This window comes from Cebus imitator, unplaced genomic scaffold, assembly GCF_001604975.1.
Source record: "Cebus imitator isolate Cc_AM_T3 unplaced genomic scaffold, Cebus_imitator-1.0 Scaffold76, whole genome shotgun sequence".
NCBI lineage: Eukaryota > Metazoa > Chordata > Mammalia > Primates > Cebidae > Cebus > Cebus imitator.
Genome location: NW_016107391.1, coordinates 751739 through 765510, shown reverse-complemented (window position 1 = coordinate 765510; position 13772 = coordinate 751739). Strand labels below are relative to the sequence as shown.

The 13772-nt window shown below is 37.6% G+C and overlaps 2 protein-coding genes across 13 annotated transcripts in view; both read right to left on the bottom strand.

The window, feature by feature from the left end:
- LOC108307041 (protocadherin alpha-2) overlaps positions 1-13772 on the bottom strand; it is a 189773-nt gene that overhangs the window by 91926 nt on the left and 84075 nt on the right.
- LOC108307044 (protocadherin alpha-C2) overlaps positions 1-13772 on the bottom strand; it is a 213663-nt gene that overhangs the window by 122153 nt on the left and 77738 nt on the right. The window contains exon 2 of one of the 12 annotated variants that reach the window (XM_037739870.1): positions 7356-7584. The exons of 9 other annotated variants lie outside the window; for them this stretch is intronic. In XM_037739870.1, the coding sequence (XP_037595798.1) occupies positions 7356-7584 (229 nt within the window). Of the gene's footprint in view, positions 1-7355; positions 10502-13772 lie in introns of those variants that run through there. 2 more of the 12 variants (XM_017532190.2, XM_017532188.2) reach the window with 2 other exon arrangements.

Genomic DNA, 13772 nt, shown 5'->3' with positions numbered 1-13772 from the left:
GGTGGACAAATTCAGACAACAGCAAGAAGAGAGAATTACTAACTTTTAAGATGGGTGAATTATCTGCAATAAAGCCCAAAGAGCAAAAGGTGTTAAAATAAAAGGTAGAAATAGATGGGATAGAGTAATAATGTTAAAATATGTTTAATTAGAGTACTAAAATAATACTATAGAAATACAATGGAGCAGAAGCAACTTTGGAGAACATTATGGCTAAGGATGTCCTCAGAATGATGTAAAGACATTAATTCACAAATTCAAAAATCTTATACACTGGACTTTGGGGACTCGAGGACAACAGTGGGAGGGGGGCAAGGGATAAAAGATTGCAAATATGGTACAACGTATACTACTCAGGTGATAGGTGCACCTAAATCTCACAAATTACCACTAAAGAATGTACTCATGTAATCAAATACCACCTGTACCCCAATAACTTATGGAAACATAAAAATTAAAAATTTTTTGACAAAAAAAAAAATCTGAACAGTGTTTGAGAGAGACTGGCAAAACGAAAAATCTAAATTCTAATGAATCCAGAACAGGATGATTACAAAGGCGTCACAGTAAAACTGCAAAATATCAGACACAAAGAAAATCTTAAAAGCAGCCAAAGGAAAAGAAATTGAATACCTTTAAAGGAATGACAGTTAGATTGACAGTTAAGTTCTTAGCAGCAACAATGGAAGCCGGTAGACACTGGAATAATATTTACTATGTGCTGTGAGAAAAATGTCAATCTAAGATTATATCCTTAGAAAAAATGTTTTTCAATAATTATATAAAGACATTTTCAGAAAAACAAAACCTGACATTGTTCCTCACCAGCAGCTTTGGACTAAAGGAAACTCTCAAAGTATTCTAACATGGAAAGACAATAATCCCTGATGAAAGGTCAGAGGTGCAAGAAGTAAGGAAGAGGAACAAAATTAGAAAATATGTAAGTACATTTAAAACAATGTTGATTGTAAAAAATAATACTAATATTTTATGGGGTTTTAAAATATCTTTAAAGCATGACAAAAATAGTATATAAGTCAAGAAGGATTAAAATGATTTAAAAAGGGAAGGTCCCTGCATTGCCCAGAAGGAGAAGGGGTTTCAATTAACTTTTGATTTCTGTGTATTAAGGATACATGCTTAACTTTCTAGGGTTGCTAGCTATTTGAAAAAGGGCTTCCAAATAATACAAAAGGAAATGGGACAATAAAAAGTACTCAGTCATTTCAAAAGAAGATCAAAAAGGAAGGAAATAGAGTCACAGAAATAGTGAGACAAAAATAATACACAAAAAATTGAAAGATTTGTGCCTAAAGAAATCACTTGGTACTGTAAATATAAATGAAATAAATACTCAAGTTAAAATTTAAAGATTACCTAAGAAAGAGTACTTGTTCAAGTTATCCATTGCTATACAGTAAACCATTCCAACTACCTAATATCTCAAAACAACTTACTATTACCTCTCTTGGTTCTTACTCGGCTGGGTGGTTCTTGCTTGCAATCAGGTGCAGTAGTGTACTGGTTAATGCTTAACAACTAGCTCTCTGGGGAAAAAAAGGAGAAATAAAACACTCTGTTTTGTAGCATTTGCCTATTTCCGTGGCAGAAACACTCCTATTTCCGTGGCAGAAACACTCCTACCATGGCCAATTTCAAGCTACCAAACTGACATCATTGAATACAGAGTTGGGAATAAATTTGCATAATTAGCTCTCGTAAGCCAGTACAAGAGCCAGCTCCAGCACATTACAGTCATTTGAAGCCTTCTACATTTTTCTGGCACCAAAACTTGGAAAGCTAAGAGAGCTGGAGACCGGTTAATAATTTTTCTATCCATTTGGCTTCTTACAAGTCCAGCCTGAGCTTTTTCACAGTGTAACAATCTCAAGGTAGTCAGAATTCTTACATGGTAACAGACTTTCCCCAAAACAAATATTCTCAGAGACCAAGGCAGACTGCCAGACTTCTTATGATCTGACTTCACAAATCACAGAATGTTACTTCCAACATTAAGACTAGTCAAAGTCCAAGGAAAGAAAAAAATTAGACTCTGCTACCCAATGAGACAGTAGCAAATAATTTGTGGGCATCTTTAATATGCCCACTTTACTAAAAAGTTTAAAATGAAAGGTTGGAAAGAGGACATCTCCTACAAACACAAATAAAAAGAAGGGAAATGAATCAGCATAATTAATATAAAAAGTACTTCAAAGCAAAAACAAAAATCAGAAAACAGAATTCTGAAGTAAATTCATAAGGGTGAAATGTTTAATTTACTAAAAAGATATACTAATTCTAAATTTGTATGCACCTAATAATACAACTTCAAAATAAATAAAGCAGAAACTGAATTCTAATATCTAAACAAATATACATTTATGGTAGAAAATTTTAACACATCTATGTCAATAATTGATAGAGTAGACAGCTTTTTACAATGGTTTCAGTATAGGTTTTAATAACATTACTAACCAAGTTAACCCTGCACCCAGTAATGCATCATACACAATTGTATTCAAGCACACATAGAATGTCCACAAGAACCAACTGTATGTTATGCCACCAAGCAAGTTCCCACAAATTAGAAAGATTGAGATTGCATATCCTCCAAGCACACTGAATTTTAATTTTTTAAAAAAAGGTAATTGGAACATAGTTATATGCTTAAAAGTTAATAAACATACCAATGGATCAAATTTTTTTAAAATATGACAAATTATAAATACTTAGAAGCGAAGGATAGCGGAAATGCTACATGTAAATACTGATGGGATGCAATGAAAACATTATATAGAAATGGATTACTTTAATGCGTATAGTAGAAAAGAAGAGCTAAAGAGTAATGACCTAAGCATTCATTTCAAGAGGTTATAGAAAGATGCTACAATAAACAAAAGAAAGTTGGCCAGGCATGGCAGCTCACTCCTGTAATCCAACACTTTGGGAGGCCAAGGCAGGCGATCACTTGAAGCCAACAGTTTGAGATCAGCCTGGGCAACATGGAAAAACCCCATTTCTACTAAAAATACAAAAATTAGCCAGATGTGATGGTGTGAGCCTGTAGTCCTAGCTACTTGGGAGGCTGAGGCAGGAGAATAGCTTGAATTTCAGAGGCAGAGGTTGCAGTGAGCTGAGGTTGCACCACTGCACTCCAGACTGGGGTAGACACACCAAAATCTCTGTCTCAAAAACAAAAAAGGAAAAGAAAAAGAAAATAAAGTCAATGAGAGAAATAAAACTGAGAGCAGAAATTAACTTTTCTCCTCTTGTGTAATGCAAAAATCTTAAAAATGTTAACTCATTTCAATTCCTCTTGAGTCATATGCTATTTTGTCACATTTTAAACACCATAAGAGATTATTATTTTGTTTACACAATTAATATTCTTTTAAATAAACATACAAAAACAGGTTCAACAAAGCTAAAAAGTGGATTCTTTAAAAGAACTGATAATATGACAACCTCTTGTGCCATTTATCCAGAAAAAGAGACAAACAAAAATAATATCAAGAATAGAAAATATCCCTACAGATTCTGCAGAAAGTGTGAGCATATAACGGAGAATTTTGATTAAGAATACCTGAAAAAATATTATTTACATAACTGACTCAAGAGTAAATTAAACTCTCAACGGTCCTTTTACTATTAAAATTAAGTCAGTAATCAGAAATATTACCACCAATCAAAATCCTGATGCAGATAACTTCAACAGTGAGTTCTCCAATCAAATAAGAATTAATTCAAAAATTATACAAACTTTTACAGAAAATAGAAAATTGTAAGTTTTCAAAGATCATTCTTCTTAAGTATTCAAGTTATGCTAGATTCTTATTTATAACTTGAATACTTAACAAAGAAGAAATTAGGAAGAAAAACAAGGACATATCAGTATCACCTGGAATAAAGATGCAAAAATCTTTTTGAAAATTTAACAAAGTAAGTACTATATAAAAAGGATTATAAACTATAATCAAATTATATTTATCCAAGCAATGAGGTTAGTTTACCATAAGAAAATCATAATTCATAAATTGAACACATTAACATTGCCAAAGAAAAATTTTATACCTCCCTCAAAAGATGCAGATAAAATATTGGATAACATTCAACCTCAATTCTAATGTTTTCATTTTTAATTTCTGTTTTGAGACATGATCTCACTCTGTCACCCAGGCTGGAGTGCAGTGATGTGATCATAGCTCACTGCAGCCTCAAACTCCCCAGATCAAGCTATCCTTTTAAAATCAAAAAGAGTGGGTAGAATAATTCCTAGAGCTCTCAAAGGGCTGGGAATATTTCACATTCCTACCAGTCCAAGAAGAGAGACCTCTTAATGCACAGGGCATTAGGTCGTGTCCTCAGGAGAGTATTGCTGTAATAAATGGTCAAATTCATCCTAAACTAAAAGCTGTTCTGTATGGGCACTAACAAATCTTAAAATGAAAGCTTTAAAGGAATAAATTGATACATAGCAACTTAATTTCATGTCAGAACTAACTCCAAGACACTTTAAAGCAGTTTTTCAACAGCAGCACTACTGACATATTGAGCTGACTAATTTCTTATTATTGGGGGGCTGTCCTGTGCACTGTAGGATGTTTGGTGGCAATTGGATGGTGTTTAGCAGCATCTCAGAGCTCCATCATTAGATGCCAGTAGCAATTTCCTAGCTCTAACAACCAAAAATGTATGCAGGCATTGCCAAATTATCCCCTGGGTGCAGGTAGAGGGGACAAAACTGTTTCTTACTGAAAACCACTGCTTTAAAGAAACACACACACATATGCACACACACACACACACACACAATCCAGCATTTGACAATGTAAAATTCACAATGTCCAGCATTTTATCAAAGATTACTAGTCATGCAAAACAGCAAAAAGATATGTCCATTCAAGAAGATAGATCAATAAAAAGAAGCAAACTAAGAACAAAAATGTTAAAATTATCAGACAAGAAAGTCAAAACATCTATTAGACATATACTAATATGCTCAAGCATATAGATAAAAAGATGAATATTCTCTGGAAATATGTAAAGTAAATTTTAAAAGAGACAAAAAAAATTTATACAGATCAGAAATAAATATGATCTCTGAAATGAAAAATAAACTGTTTAGGATTAAAAATATGATACTGCAAAAGCAAAGATTAGTGAACTTGAAAAATGTGTCAATAAAAGATATTCAAAATGAGGCACAGAGAAAGAAAAAATGAACAAAAATGAAGAACGCTTCATTGACCTGTGGGACAGTATCAAACACTCTAACGTGTGTATCTGGTGTCCCAGAAGGATGGAAGGGATGAAAAAATTATTAAAAGAAATATGGCTTATTTTTTTCCTGAATTTGATAAAAATCATAAATCCACATAATAATAAACTTCATTGCTAAATGTCTAATGTATAGGACATGCCTGGCACATAGAGAACACTCAATAAGTATTTATTAAATGCATTTAATTAATTAATGTTCAATGTAGGATTTGGGAAGACCTTTCTAACTAAATATACAGACCTTAAAATCCATAAAAGGAAAAAGATATATTTTAATTCATACATTTGTAAACCATTTATATATGACAAAATATAGTACAAACAAATGAATAGACATAACACAGGAGGAAAACATATTTGTGATGCAGATAATAGATAAACACAACACAGCACATGTACACCTATGTAACAAACCTGCACATTCTCCACATGTATCCCAGAACGTGAAGTATAATTAAACAAATAAATAATTTTAAAAATTCATCTATAGAGATACTCTTATTTATATATTTATTTCTGAAGTAAAAGTAACAAAATTAGAGAAATGGAGAAATTACTGGTTGTCAGTACTGAGAAAAGCAGGTGTGGCTATAAAAAGGTGATTAGCAGGAATCTGGTTGTTATGGAACTATGTTACATCTTTACTGTCTCAATGTCAATATCCGGGTTGTGATATGGTGTTATGTTTTTGTAACATGTTACTACTGGGGAAAACTTAGTGAAGAATACGTAGCATCTCTCTTTACTATTTCTTCAACCACATGTGAATCTAGAATTATCTCAAAACAAAAAATTTAATTTAAAATGTCAAAAAATAAACAATTAATATCTATATGGTACAGAGAACTTTTTCAAATTGAAACTAAAATAAATTTTTTTTCAATAGAAAAATAGGCAAATAATTTAATGGATAAATCAAAGAAGATCAAATACAAATCACCAAAATACATGTGATGATATGCTCAAATTCACTAATGCTATATAGGAATTTAAAATTAAAGTAACAATGAGATGTCATTTCATAGAGATAACATTGGCAGACAGTAAAACCACTACTGCTTCTTAAGATAGAAAGAGTGCTCATAACTGGTTGGTTCCAAAATACTTGGAAGGCAATCCAGCTACATAGTTTATAATTAAAATTATTAATAGTTTTGATACTTCAATTCTACATCTGATTATCAATTCCATAGAAATTACACCAATATTTTAGGAAATATGTGAAATGATAGTACAGCATGGTTCATAAAGATAACAGAACACTTGACACATTGTGATTACCCATCATTAGGTAAATAATATATAATTGCACACTTACACTGTGGAATAGTACACAGCTATTAAAAGCATTAGATTTGCAGGGACTGCCAAAAAGTACTCTCCGTCACCAAACATTTTGGAAATCTCTGCAAACTTTGGAAAAGAAACAATAAAAAAAAACCTACCAGGTACATATACATATGCATGTGTATAGGTATATATATATGAATCAGCAATGATCTGAGTGCAAATAAAAAATTGAAAAAAGTATCACAAGATATTTTGCATGGGATACATGAGAGGGGAACACTGATGTGCCTAGAGGACAAAAAAGTAGAGACCAATCAAAAAAGGTAAAGAAAGAAAGGAAGGAAGGAAGGAAGGAAGGTGCACTGTAAAAAAGACATTTATATGAAAAGTTATGGATCTCTTTAAAATAATATATGTGTGCATATATGTATACATTAAAATTTTAAATTTAAGATTATAAATACCCTCATTAAAACAAACGTTTTCTAAATGTTTAAGTTCTCACAACGTGAGAAATTTTTTGTAAATGCTCAATTGCACAATAAATACTTAGAACTACTAAGAATACAACAAAAACAAAATATTCTTGTTTTGCACACTTCATTATGGTTTCTGAGTTAAGAATAATTCAACACATGTCCCTAGCAGAGTTGTTAAATTCGATAACGACTAGCAAAATTAAAATTAAACTAAAGAATAATTTGAAATTGGCAGGGAAGATGACTTAAACAACTGCAAGGAAGGCTAAAGCGTTGCTAAGACAATTTTTAGAAATACAAGCTTACCTCTTTCAAACATTCTGAGTCCTCCTCCCTCTGATCTGTTCCCTCTGCAGGACCCAGACAAGGAGGAAGGCTGGGACTGAAGGCCATAAGGTCTGTCTTGGGAGGGCCCTCCTCAGAGCACACCCTCTGTCGCCTCTGCTGCGAGTACGACCAACTCCCTATAGCGCTGGAACACACCAGAGTGGACTTGACCGGCGCGCAAGCGCCCTCGGTGGGCGGCGCCGAGCACCTCAGCGCCGTGTACAGCAGCAGCGTGAGCACCAATAGGCTGGACACCGCGCAGATGGCGATGATCAAGTACACGTTGACATCCACCAGCGCAGCTTCTGGACCCACAGCGCCTGCCAACGCCCTCGACAACGGCTTTGGCGCTTGGCCGCTCTCCAGCAGCGACACCAGCAACGTGGCTGTGGCTGTCAGCGCGGGCTCACCATGGTCCTTCACCAGCACCAGAAGGCGGTGGCGTGGCGCGTCTATTTCGTCCAGAGTACGCGTTGTGCTGATCTCGCCCGTGTACAGCCCCACGCGGAACGGGATGCGCGCGCCTACCGTAGCCGGCTGCAATTCATATGAAAGCCAAGCATTGTAGCCGGAGTCGGCGTCCACCGCTCGCACCTTAGCCACCACATGGCCGGCACCCACCGACCGCGGCACCTGCTCGCTCACTGTGCCTCCAGCGCCGCCAGGTCGGGGAGTCAGCAGCGCCGGCGCGTTATCGTTTTCGTCCAGCACGAACACCTGCAGTGTCACGTTGCTGCCCATAGGCGGCACGCCAGCGTCGTGCGCGCTCACCTGGAATTGCAGCAGCTCCAGCTCCTCGTGGTCCAGGGGCTGCAGCGCGTACACCTTGCCGCTCTCCGCGTGCACCGACACGTAGCTCGACAGCGCGCGATCGCCTACCCTCCTGTCCACCAAAGAGTAGGACACCAGCGCGTTCTCCTGCGCGTCTGCATCCCGCGCAGACACAGTGAAGATGTGGCAGCCCGGCGGGTTGTTCTCCTTCAAGAACACCGTGTACTCTGGCTGCGCGAACGTCGGCGCGTTGTCGTTCACGTCGGCCACCTCCACGGACACGCTGGCCGTGGCCCACAGCGAAGGGGAGCCCCCGTCCCGCGCAGTCACCACCAGCTCATAGGCAGACACGGTCTCGCGGTCCAGGGGGCTGTCCAGCACCAAAGAGTAGTAATTCTTGTAGGTGGACACCAGCTTGAAAGGGACGCGCGGCGTCAGGGTGCAGGTGACCTGTCCGTTTGAGCCAGAGTCACGATCGGACACACTGATCAGGGCAATGATGGCGCTACGTGAAGTGTCTTCTCTGATGGGGAGTGACAAAGAAGTGATAGTAACCTCTGGGGCGTTATCATTTACATCTAGTACTTCCACCAAAAGGGTACAATGACCCGCCATCGGAATATTTCCTTTGTCAACTGCCTCCACGGATATTTCATACAATTTCTTTTCTTCGAAATCTAGTTTGACTTCTGTCCTAATTTCTCCATTGTTGGGATTTATGGTAAATGCATACAGCACTGCAGGCGATACAGGCCTTCTAAACGAGTAGACTATATCTCCATTTGTACCTTCATCAGGATCTGTGGCATTTAGCTTGATCACTAATGTTCCATTGAATGCGTTCTCCAACACTGTCACTTTATAAACGGATTGGTAAAATTCCGGGGCATTGTCATTCACGTCCAGAATTGTGATGAGCAGCTGAACTGTGCCAGTAAGCTCGGGTTTACCTCCATCATTGGCTGTCAGTAATAAACTATGCTCCTGAATTTCCTCTCTGTCCAATGTTTTCCTCAGTACAAGTGATAATGAAGACATTTGCTCACGACTATTTTGTGCTTCCAAAGCGAAATAATCGTTGGGATCCAGTCGGTAGGTCAATGCCGAGTTTACACCAATATCTGCATCGGATGCGCCATCTAGCGGAAATCGGGTTTCCGAAGGTCTAGATTCTGCAATGATTATTCGTTTCTTGCTTTCAGGGAACATGGGCGGGTTATCGTTAATGTCCCTCACCTCCACGTCCACATGGAAAACCTGCAGCGGCCTGTCCACGATCACCTCCAGGTGGATGCTACACTCCGCGTTCTGCCCGCACAGCTCCTCGCGGTCGATCCGAGAATTCACAAACAAAATGCCATCCTGCAGATTTACCTCCAGAAGGTCCCTGTGTGTTTTGGACGCCACCCGGAACAGGCGCGGCACCAGCTCCGCCAGCTCCAGCCCCAGGTCCTGAGCGATGCGGCCCACGAAGGTGCCGTGTTTGGCCTCCTCGAGGACGGAGTAGTGAAGCTGACCACTACCGGTCTCCCAGGCTGCGAGAAGCAGAAGCCAGAGCAGTAGTTGCCACGGTCTTGGGCCTCCTTGCCTGGAAAACAGCATGTTACACTACAAAAAACCTCAGAAATATCTGCAATATATAATACCTTATCTTAAACTGCCTCTCAAGGCCCAATTTTTGTGGCTTCCCAGTGTGAGAGGATTTGCTAGAGGTATTCCGCTTTCTGGTAAATTTTCTGCAAGAAGGAAGAAACGGTGGCTCTTCGCGGAAACGTTCTCAGTGAAGAGCGACACCATGCGCATGAATGTGTAAGTGTAAAAATGACTCAATCTTCATATTTTCCAGTGATGTGGGATTTTTTCCATTGCATTTCCTGACATTTTCACTGCAAATACGTCATTGATGATTAAGCGCTTACCTTCCCAGAAACAGTAAATCACTCCATTCTGCTCAGTATTGGATATTAGCTGACAATTGGTCGATGAATTTCATCTTGCCACAAATTTATTTTTCCATGTATAAGACTTCCATGCAGAATTTTAAAAGATGGAGAATATTCCACATTTGTTTTGGAACAATCGATCTCTAGTTCTGCATAATCGTGTAGGTTTTTGTGGGACTGTCCTCCTCCTGTGATATTTTTCAAGACCTCCTCACACAACAGCCATTGATTCCAAAAAGAAACGTAATAATCACATAAGAATAACATGGGTGAAGGTAAAAAAAAACATTGGTAAGTGATATATCAGCTTTTAAATAAATACACTATATTTGTAAATTTCCCTCAATATGACTTGAGATGTGGATAAAATATTCAAAAGAAAGTGTTCAGTAAATATGTGTGTGATTTCATATGTGAGTGTATGTATGTGCATAAACACAATAATTTAGACCATTTAGATACAACAATGCTTTAAAGCTTTGGATTCTGTTTTTATAAAATATGCCTGGAACTAGTATCCTATTTATTTAATAGAATTTAAATTACTACCAGTTGGTTAAACTTTCCATTTTCTCTCTCCATCTTACTTCATCATCACTGAGTAAAGCCTTACCATCATTTAAATTACCTCTAATTTTTCAAGAAACAAGTTAGACAAAGATGTTAATATATCTTTTTTTTTTTTCTTTGAGACGGAGTTTCGCTCTTGTTACCCAGGCTGGAGTGCAATGGCATGATCTTGGCTGACTGCAACCTCTGTCTCCTGGGTTCAAGCAATTCTTCTGCCTCAGCCTCCCGAGTAGCTGGGACTACAGGCGTGCGCCACCATGCCCAGCTAATTTTTGTATTTTTAGTAGAGATGGGGTTTCACCATGTTGACCAGGATGGTCTCGATCTCTTGACCTCGTAATCCACCCATCTCGGCCTCCCAAAGTGCTGGGATTATAGGCGTGAGCCACCACGCCCGGCCAAGATGTTAATATATCTTTAGCAAAGAAGAGAGGAAGAGGATCTTACTTTTATATACTGTTATAACTATCTCTACCAAGCCACAAAGTACCAGGCCAAATCGTGTAATGAAAAATATATCATAGCTCCAATAATTATCTTGCCTGTTCTGTACACAGATCTATAGGAAATGACTGTTGGGTTTATTTCCATAACTCTGCTTTCCTCTGAAAATTTAGGCAGAGTATTTGGTATTTACTTGCCCTCATCATCCTCTCCTGCTCCATTACTTTTACTAACATAGTATTCCTCTTATAATGGATATTGTTCCTTGACTCTTTCTAATTCTTTCTATCAGGGCTACGTTTCTTTATTTACCTCTTCACATAATTAGACTACATAGTCAACCATTTAAAATATGCCCTTCCAGACACCCTAGAATCATTCACCTATTTATATTACTCCTCTAACATTCTTTTTAGTCTCCAACACAGTTACCCTAACAATCCATTTTCTCTATTCTTCCTATTAAGCTGCTCAATATAAATTAGTCACTTAGCCATGATGATTATATTGTCTTAAAGTTTACTCTCACCTTTACCTCAATTAGGCTTTCAAGTGAATTCATAATTAATTCCTCCCTCTTGCTTAAAGAGATTCTTCCATATTCTATTCCCTCTCTTCTCAAGTTCTCAACCTCATACCATCAGTTCACTTTCAGATGATTCATACATTGAGAGATGTCAACAAACAGAAATTCAATAGCTCTCTTCTTACGTCATCATTTTTTCCTTATAGTATTTGTTTTAATTCTCTACTAGATCTAAGGAAAAACTGTTCCTACTTTTAAGGTCAACCATATGCTCTTAAAAATTATTTTCTATTCTCTCTTTCATAGTTTTCATCTAAATTCTCCTGCTGCCTGTCTTATTTTTAGTATCTTATTTTTTACTTGTTTCTTTCCCTCACACTATGAAGATATTCAAACATCTTTAACTAAAATATGTACACACACACACAAAAATTTTAACATTCTACTTCGGGTGGGAAAACCTATTCTGTTTATCTTTTCCCTTCACCCTTAACTTCTAACATATACTTTATATAATGCACTTTGAGTTTTCAGATTCCTGTTGTATTTCCTCCTATGATTTTAAGCCTACCATAATAGGCTGAATGTCGGTTCCCAAAAAGTTATGCCCACATCTTAATCCCTGGAACCTGCGGATTTTACTTTATGTGATGAATGATGTGATTAAGTTGAGGATCTTGAAAGGAGTTTATCCTGAATTATCCAGATGGGTCCTAAATACAGTCACATGTACCTTTGTAAAACCAACACCTAGAGAGAGACATGGAGAGGAGGGGGCAATGTGATCATGAAGGCCGAGAAGGCTGAGATTGCAGTGGTGCCGCCACAAGCCAAGGAACACCAGCAGCCATCAGAAACTGGCTGGAAGAAACAGAAACCAGTTTCTTCCCTGGGGCCTCCAAAGAGAGTACAACCCTGACCACACCTTGACTTGGACTTCTGGTCTCCAACACTGTAAGAGAATAATTTTGTTGTTGTTGTTTTATAGTGCCAAGTTTGTGGTCATTTGTTATGGCAGCCATAGGAAGTGACAAACTTACCTGCCTAAGTACCTGAACACGTTGCTTTTCATTTTTCAGTGTCTGCCTTGGCAATTTTATTCTTTCATGAATTTATTTTTTCCCTAAATGAGTATTCCCAAAATGTATGTCAATAATCTCTTCTGAGATCTAGACCCATATTTCCAATCACAATGGTATTTTCCTAGGACCTCAAAGTAACATTTTCTTAAATGTTCATCTCCATTCCCTACCTGCTCAAATACACACAAACTGTTTATCCAGCTCTGTCCTGCAACTTGGTTAATGGCAATCTCATCTTCTCAGTTGAACAAACTAAAAAAGTGAGAGTCACCTTCCACTTTTGTTTATCTCTTATCATTCGTATTGAGTTTGTCATTATCCGGCTGCTTCTACTTTGCCAATGCCTCTTGTATATGTCTTTTTCAATTCATTTCTACTACCACAATTTAAGTCTCCATTACTTGCTACCTAATTTATTATAAAAGAAATAGTTTTCCTGCCTTCAGAATCTCCCCTGCTCTAATCCCTCAAGTACCACCTTCATTTACCACCATAAACTGTGCAGTTGTTCATGCTTATCTCTTCATGTCTAATACTTTCTTGGTAAAATGTTATCTATCTTTCAAGACACTCTTCAATAAAACATTATCTGATTTCTAGGGCTTACTCCCATTTCTAAGATAGAGAGGATTGCCCACGTGATACATTTCAATACCATGTATTTATTTTAAATTATTGATTGAAGCTGAGAGAGGTGGAGCCTGCCTGTAGTCCCAGCTACTTGGAAGGCTGAAGCGGGAGGATCACTTGAGCCCAGAAGTTCAAGTCCAGCCTGGGCAACACAGCATATTTTTTTAAAAAGTGATTGAACATGTACTATATTCCAGATCCTAAAATAAAGATATGTAATAAAGCAGATATAAGCCTGGAAGTTTTAATGCCTTCACAACCAGGTTGGGGTATGTAAGACTTTATTTCCCAGTTAAAGAGAAGCCTCTGAATATTTTTGTAGAAATAGAAAGTTAAAATACGTAAAATGCACATAAGAAGATTCACTTAGTAATAGGCACAGTACAGTGGTATACCATGATACGTTTGGGATCATCCAAAACAGGGTTTG